The sequence below is a fragment of the Wyeomyia smithii genome, chromosome 1 (genome assembly GCF_029784165.1).
Source record: "Wyeomyia smithii strain HCP4-BCI-WySm-NY-G18 chromosome 1, ASM2978416v1, whole genome shotgun sequence".
In the NCBI taxonomy this organism is placed as follows: Eukaryota; Metazoa; Arthropoda; class Insecta; order Diptera; family Culicidae; genus Wyeomyia; species Wyeomyia smithii.
The window spans coordinates 158397442-158405978 of NC_073694.1; the positions used below are offsets into that span (position 1 = coordinate 158397442).

The 8537-nt window shown below is 40.0% G+C and overlaps 2 protein-coding genes across 5 annotated transcripts in view; one reads left to right on the top strand and one right to left on the bottom strand.

The window, feature by feature from the left end:
• The window catches only part of LOC129718029 (alkyldihydroxyacetonephosphate synthase-like), a 99719-nt gene extending 96394 nt beyond the window's left edge, over positions 1 to 3325 (top strand). For all 4 annotated transcript variants that reach the window (XM_055668411.1, XM_055668409.1, XM_055668410.1 and 1 more), the window contains one exon: positions 2772 to 3325. In XM_055668411.1, coding sequence (XP_055524386.1) covers positions 2772 to 3152 — 381 coding nt within the window. In that variant the 3' untranslated portion in view covers positions 3153 to 3325. The remainder of the gene's footprint in view (positions 1 to 2771) is intronic.
• An 865-nt stretch (positions 3326 to 4190) lies between these two features.
• LOC129717306 (odorant receptor 22c-like) lies at positions 4191 to 6137 on the bottom strand. Its single transcript, XM_055667172.1, has 7 exons — positions 5956 to 6137; positions 5169 to 5826; positions 4855 to 5106; positions 4698 to 4797; positions 4532 to 4636; positions 4317 to 4472; positions 4191 to 4250 (listed from the first exon to the last, which is right to left on the bottom strand). Exons 2-7 carry the CDS (start codon positions 5720 to 5722, stop codon positions 4191 to 4193), a joined length of 1227 nt encoding a protein of 408 aa, XP_055523147.1. The 5' UTR covers positions 5723 to 5826; positions 5956 to 6137.
• Between the last annotated feature and the right edge of the window lie 2400 nt (positions 6138 to 8537).

An 8537-nucleotide genomic window follows, 5' to 3' on the forward strand; every position in this document is an offset into this window, starting at 1 on the left:
CTCACAGTGTTAATAGCTTCTAGCCATCATCTATCGTTGTTCATATTCATCTCTTGATCGTTCATGATGGATCATGATTGATGTTCAATACTGGAAGATGATAAAAGATTGATAAACGATGAAGGATGATGGATTATAATGATGAACGATGGATGATGGTGAATAGATGATAGATGATAGGTAACAGATGATAGATGATAGATGGTAGATGATAGATGGTAGATGATAGATGATAGATGATAGACGATAGATGATAGATGATAGATGATAGATGATAGATGACAGATGATAGATGATAGATGATATATGATATATGATATATGATATATGATATAGGATATATGATATATGATATATGATATATGATATATGATATATGATATATGATATATGATATATGATATATGATATATGATATATGATATATGATATATGATATATGATATATGATATATGATATATGATATATGATATATGATATATGATATATGATATATGATATATGAAATATGATAGGTGATAGGTGATAGATGATAGATGATAGATGATAGATGATTGATGATAGATGATAGATGGTAGATGATAGATGATAGATGATAGATGATAGATGATAGATGATAGATGATAGATGATAGATGATAGATGATAGATGATGGATGATGGATGATAGATGATAGATGATAGATGATAGATGATAGATGATAGATGATAGATGATAGATGATAGATGTAAGATGATAGATGATAGATGATAGATGATAGATGATAGATGATGGATGATGGATGATGAATGATAGATGATAGATGATAGATGATAAATGATAGATGATAGATGATAGATGATAGATGATAGATGATAGATGATAGATGATGGATGATGGATGATGGATGATAGATGATAGATGATAGATAATAGATGATAGATGATAGACGATATAAGATAGATGATAGGTGATAGATGATAGATGATAGATGATAGATGATAGATGATAGATGATAGATGATAGATGATAGATGATATAAGATAGATGATAGATGATAGATGATAGATGATAGATGATAGATGATAGATGATAGATGATAGATGATAGATGATAGATGATAGATGATAGATGATAGATGATAGATGATGGATGATAGATGATAGATGATAGATGATAGATGATAGATGATAGATGATAGATGATAAATGATAGATGATAAATGATAGATGATAGATGATAGATGATAGATGATAGATGATAGATGATAGATGACAGATGATATAAGATAGATGATAGGTGATATAAGATAGATGATAGGTGATAGATGATAGATGATAGATGATAGATGATAGATGATAGATGGTAGATAATAGACGATAGATGATAGACGATAGATGATAGATGATAGATGATAGATGATAGATGATAGATAATAGATGATAGATGATATAAGATAGATGATAGGTGATAGATGATAGATGATAGATGATAGATGATAGATGATAGATGATAGATGATAGATGATAGATGATAAGATGGCGACGGATGACAGGGGATGGATGACGAATGACGTATGACGAATTATGAGTGGCAGGTGACGGATGAAAGGTGACGGGTAACGGATGCCATTAGTTCCGATCAGCCTCACTCTTAAAATGAAGCACAAAAAGAGTTAATCTAAATCATATGATCTGTTTGGTCCTGACATCTTATTTTTGAAAATTAACGACGATGGTTTCTAAATATAAAACTGGATTCTTAAGATGAAGTGCTTCACTCTTGTGAATTTATTTCGGGCTTAGCTAGTGCTAAGCCAAAAAAATGGACTAAAAATTCGGGTCGCGGGCACAATATACACCCACTTTAACAGCCTAAGTGCGTCTGGTTCCATATTAATGGAAAAAAGCTATCTTCAGGCATTTCGCGCTAGCTTTACTTTTCCTTTTAGCTTTTAACTTCGTAATGATCATTATGAGTCATAATGATCATTACGGAGGTCATAATTTAAAACCTTCGAAAAAATAAAGAACATTTTACTATCTTAACAGAAATATTTTAGTGTTGAGTTTCGGTTGCATAAAACATACAAAAGATCGATTTTTCTTGGCATTACAAAAAAAAACTTGCTGTAGCAAGTTTTGATAAAAAATATCGCATCGCATCAGCGGCGAATGAAGATACTGAATGTTAACTAATCATTCGAAATTCCTGCCACAGCTAAGACGCTTGGTAACTGTACTACGTGAATGATTATACATTTTTTTGTAAGTCGAACTGTTTTGCGAATCATTTTAGCCATGTTTCCATACGAGGGCATTACTTTCTGCTGCGATACGTTAGCAAATCTTTATGTGTGCACAGAGAAAAAAATGGTAGTGTAACTTTAGGCGGATGGTTATTTCTATTATCACGATAATAATACCAGATTTAGATAGTTACTTGGAAGTCATCATTTTTTCTTTTAACAGAAACTACCATGGTACTTTTCTCTGTGTACTTTTTACTGCTACTGATGACTAGCATTGGAATAAAGAAATTCACTATTAGTTCGTCAAATCCTGGCAGTCTCTGCTCGCAAAAAAAGGATTGCAAATGGATCGCTGTTGTTTCTTGCAACGTTTTGTTGTTTCATTCTAAACTTTAGTCGTCATCTTCAATTGTGGGTTTGCCTTAAAAATAGCTACAGTAAAGGTTCTGTCCGAAAAAAAGGCGTGTAGTTAGGGGCACGTTTTCTTATAACCGAATAAACCCAGTACATGCTCAATTTGATTTTTTCAATTAATTGCAGGAATGTGCCAAACACAGCATCAAACACTACCTCATCTCGTGTCGGGTGACGCAATCATACGACGCCGGAGCGTGCGTGTATTTTTACTTCGGTTTTAACCACACCGGTTTCTCCAGCCCAGTGCACATCTACGAAACCATCGAAGCGCAGGCCCGCGACGAAATCCTTGCCTGCGGTGGATCTATCTCGCATCATCACGGCGTCGGGAAGATACGGTCCCGCTGGTACCCCCAAACCGTATCCGAGGTGGGCGTCGCTCTGTACCGGGCCACCAAACGTCAGCTAGATCCAAAGAATATCTTCGCCGCGGGCAATTTCCTTCCACTGGAGGAGACGGAGAAAAATGTGTGCGAAAGTCAGAAGCTCATTTCCAAACTGTAGATTTGCCTTCTCTAGAGTAAATGCTTTTTCTGTGTAGGGGAACACCAACGGTAGTACAATTGTGGCTTTTAGTAGAAATTTTGACGTGAATAGCGAAGACATTCCAGTTTAGTTGATAGCTTTTGTTAACGTAGTCACTCGATACTAATAAAAAGAAGGTTTTTCCATTCTAAGGTGTTTTTATCTTTTTAAGCTCGAATACCGCTTCCAAACAGTTATTTCGAATTTTATCGGCTTAGTCGATTATTAAGTCATACATGTGGCCATCTCTAAAGTTCTACGGCTAACATCTGATGACTGAAATCCTCAGGATTTGGCCACCTATTCAAAAATTCCTCAAATTGGTATCATATTGAAAACAAAACCCAACGCAAGACTGTTTATTAAAAATATGTTGCAGCTTCTTGTACTTTTTATCTGTTAAACCAATTTGTTTGTATATTATATATCGTCATATGATTTTGATTTGGGCGTTCAATCTATAAAATAGGCGCTCAAAACAACGGAGATTCGAAAAATGAGATTTTCGTATTTTCCGGTAAACGGAAAGTTTTATGCCGTAAGTATCGACACACAATTTATGAAAAAAATCTATACTGTATATATCTTCACTAAATAATGGGTAAACTTTGTCTAAAAATATGTGTTTACCATCGCGGTCGAGTTCAATAAAGGACAACACTTCCCGTTTAGTAAGAGCAACGTAAAATGTTTATGTTCGATTGGAACGAGTTTCGAAAGCTCGATTAGAAGTAAATAGTGGCAGCCGCCTCAGTGCTCAAGGGATCGATAACAGTCCAGTAGCAATGTTGACACTATAATTACTCGATAAATTTTCTGCTTTGACTGATTGCTTACGCTGCATCGTTTATTCATCATATGCCATTAACAGATGTTGATTTTTCTCTGTACTAAGGCATACCAAACTTTCGAAATTAAGCTCAGGCTAAATTTTCTAATAAAAATTTTATTTGAAATACATAATTTTAAACAGGAAAAAAATCTTACTCATATGCTTTATTTAACGGTTTTTTAACCTCACTTTGACGCATAGAACTGTCTTAGAACAGTGAAGTACGAAAATGCCGAACGAAGCGCCTGTAAAAAAGAAAATATCCTTTTAGCTAACGAAAGCTGACGGAGTCTATGCTCGATCTTTCGTACCATACCAAAGCTCGCTCTGTTAACGATGAAAAAATCAGTCGCCGTTAAACTCGCTCCGCGTTGCGATCGCATCATAACGATCAATAACAAACGCTGCTCGGCGATTCGGCGTTTGTACCAATGGATTCTATACACAGCGTCCGCAACGGATGTACTCTGAAATACAAAAACTGTGATTGTAAAGAGCCTAAACATCGACAAATCCAACTCCAAACCGCATTCATCAGCTCTGTGCCCAGCACCGAGTAGGAGAATATTTGGAAAAATATGTACCAAACCAAAATGATCATATTGGTTAGTAGTTGCCAATCTCCTCTCGCCTACCGAAAAAATAAGTTCTACGGTGACAATCCAATTATCATTGAAAATTTTTGGACTTACTATTGTTAGCACCATCATTGTCATACAAAGTGAGACAACACAAGTCCCATAAAGTAGTAGCAACAATGGGCTGAGAACTTTCTTCAACTGTTTGGCACTTCTATGGTAAACCTTGATTTTACTATTCAAGAAAGTAAATCTACCAATAAATGTGTACCTGTACGCAACATCCTGCATCCTCACGATCTCCTCCAATTTCTCACCAAAAATTTCGCTCTCCAATAATTCGTCCAATCTACTGGCCTTCATACGAATGATGCTGAACAAACGTGAAACTTGATACACCATGCACCAGTTGAAACTGTCCTGTACACATGCCATCAAAGTGAGCAATAGCATCTCCATAGAACTCACCAACGCCGTTGGTAGCCATACCCAAAAACTAGATGTATGATCGAACAATACGAAACTTGAAAGAAAAGAAGTCTGTGTTAATCACTGCACTATCCACGAACTCAACGTCTAACGCACTCTGCTTCCACACTCAAGGTTAGAAGTGGAACAACTGCATCCACCGCATATTTGACACAGGTGATAAATACAGGTATCATAGAGAAGACTGCTGAAGCCGATATCTCGCAAGTCAGATATAATCTGAAAAATCGGTTGGTGTGGCTACCTGTATCACGCACTGCAGCTTGGATATCGTACTGTGTATCGACAGAGCAATGCTGCAAAATCGCTCGAACTTCGTGATAGACTTTTTCCAGTAATGGTCGAGACTGAATTACACTTAAGGTCTGACATATTATTTTTCCAATAATGATAATCTCTATCAAGGCTTTTATTAACTCACGAAAACCAGTCGCTTGGCGGTAGACAAAAGCGAAGGCCGGAATTGTGTACCAGATGATGATTAAAAGAAACGAAAGTTTGGCCCTCCATGAATGCAAAACTCCATCGGCCCGCGTCCAATATCCTAGGATTTCTAGAAATGTGATGATCAGCTCCATTAACGTGTCGTCAGTCGATGAGAAGTTAGCGGACGGTCGAAATTTAAAGGACTTATTGACACGGGTCGTCATCAGCTTCTTTTAATTGTCATCATGGCTTGCGATGAGTTAATTGGATTTCAATGGTTTACGAAGGTCGTTAAGCCGTCAGCATAAGTTGATATGATTGCCAGTACCTGCGTTGTTCAAACTATACCAATTTAAATTGTCTCTATCAAAAACTATAGAATGGGGTGCTAAGTTTTCCAATTAGCGGATCAACGTCGCTAAATTTTCAGTTAGCAGTGCCCACCACTGCGGTTTACCATGAATGAGACTGCCTTCTTATCGACTGCCGCTATAGCATTTTCTTCCGGTTTTTTTTTTTTTTGAACGATTGTTCTCCTACATGTCCTGCTTGACCGACTTTCTTCACTAGATTCTCGAGCTGTCACGTAAAGTTAGGAGTAATTTAGCTACCAAGTCACCTTCCATTTCGCTCCTGCAGTCTTGAATTGCCGGACAATATCATCAAATACATCGAAATGAGCTCGCATGGAAATTCCTTCCTTCTTCCGTAACCATGCCAAGTGTTTCCTTAGCAACGTTTAGCTTGAAAGGTTTTTTTTTCACAAAGTTTTCTTCAAGAGCCTTCGATGTTTCAGCTACTGTTTGCTTTTGTCGAATAAATACAAGGATTTCATCCGTTATGAGTTCAATGAGAATTAGCCTACTTCTTCAAAAATACTCGTAACATAAATTTAAAAATGATAAGCTGGGTTTAACAGTATTCGCTTATCTTACCTTACCAAACAGTCCCAAGCCGTTGTGTAGCCTTTGCCGTACGTAAGAGTCGTCTCCATTCCACTCGGTCCATGGCTGCAGTTCGCCAGCTCGTCCCTGGCAGATTGGTTTCAAGAACCATCTTTCCCAGGCTATCGTGCTACGTCCTTACGACATGCCCAGCCCACCGCAACCTGTCAATCTCAGCGGTGTGGACGATGGATGGCTCCTCAAGCAGCTCCTGCAGTTTGTGGTTCATTCGCCTTTTCTACGTTCCGTTCTTCATCTGCAGTCCACCGAAGATGGTACGCAAACGCAATACCTTCCGTTCGAAGACCGCATGGGCACCTTGGTCCTCCACAAGCATAGTCCATGTCGCACGCCCGTAGAGGACTACCGGTCTGATCAGCGTCTTGTAGATGGTTAACTTGGTGTGGTGACGAATTCTACTCGATCGGAGCGTCCACCGGAAACCCAAGTATGCACGATTTCCTGTCATGATGCGGCGATGAATTTCTCTGCTGGTATCGTTGTCGGGTGTTACCAATAAGCCCAGGTACACGAACTCGTCGATCATATCGATTTGACCACCACCAACTTGAACTCGGGGTGGGAGGTTAACACTGTCTTCCAGTGAAACTCTTCTTTTCATGTACTTCACCTTCGATGCATTTATGACTAATCCAATTCGTTTGGCTTCGGCCTTTAGTCTGATGTATGTGTCTGCCATCTTCTGTTCGAGCCACAATGTCGATATCGTCGGCAAACCGACTTTTGGAATATCGTGCCATTCGTGTTAATCTCAACTCTTCTAATGACACCTTCCAGGGCAATGTTAAACAGTAGGCACGAGAGACTTTGTCTTAAACCTCTTCGGATTTCGAAGGGGCTCGATAGTGCCCCCGATACTCGAACTACACACTCCACTCGATACATCGTCGCTTTGACCAACCGCGTTAGTTTGTCCGAAAATCCGTAGTCGTGCATAGTTTGCCATAGCTGGTCTCAATCGATTGTGTCGTATACCGATTTAAAATCGATGAATAAGTGGTGTGTGGGCACGTTGTATTCGCGGCATTTCTGCATGACTTGCCGAACTGTGAATATCTGATCCGTGGTGGCGCGGGCACCCTTGAATCCCGCGTGGTAGTACCCCATGAACTGCTTCGCAAATGGTGATAGCCGACGGCAGACTGTTTGAAAAAGTACCTAGATGGGACGCCGGGGTTGCGCTGCTTCCATCCACTCCTCCGGTACTCGTTCTTTCTCCCAAATCTTGACAAATAATTCAATGCACGACTCTAGCCAGTGTTACTCCGCCGTTTTTCAACAGCTCGCTGGAAGTTGGTCCACTCTAGCAGCACTTTTTTTTAACCGTCCAATCTCCTCCTCCACCTCCAGGAGAACGGGGGCTTGACTTCTGTTGTCTTCTGCTCGCGCACCAAGATCAGTTGCCATACCGTCCTCGCGCTCTACTGCATCGCCGTTCAGATGCTCATCGAAGTCCTGCTTCCACCTTCCGATCACCTCACACTCGTCCGTATAAAGGTTGCCGTCCAAGCTCCTACGCGTAGTAGGAGCTTGGACGGCAACCTTTACGGGAGCTGTTCAGCTTCGCCTAGAACTTCTGAGTATCGTTAGCTTGGTACAGCTTTTCCATCGCTATGCGATCTTGGTCCTCTTGCTGGCGCTCATTCCTTCGGAGGACTGAGTTTTGGCTGTTGTTTCTGTACCTATGGCGGATCGGATACTCCTCCAGCCATTTTCAAGGGTAGCAGCGCCAAGTTGCTCTTCCATGGGTTCAAACTATACCAACGCTGCCTCCAGCTGCTGCGCGTATTCCCGTGCAACCCCGGCGTCCTGCAGTTGCTCGATATTTGGTCGCGGTTTTCGACTTCGACGGGTGTTTTACACCGTTGAGAGTTTTTAGGGCATGCACACAGCTAGTAGGTAGTTGTCCGAATCTATATTCGCACTGCGGTACGTACGAACGTTGATGATGTTGGAGAAGAACCTGCCGTCGAGAACGTGGTCGATTTGGTTCTCTGTCTGAGGTCGGGTAATCTCCAGGTGGATTTGTGGATGTCTATGCGGAGGAAGAAGATACTTCGGACTACTATGCCAC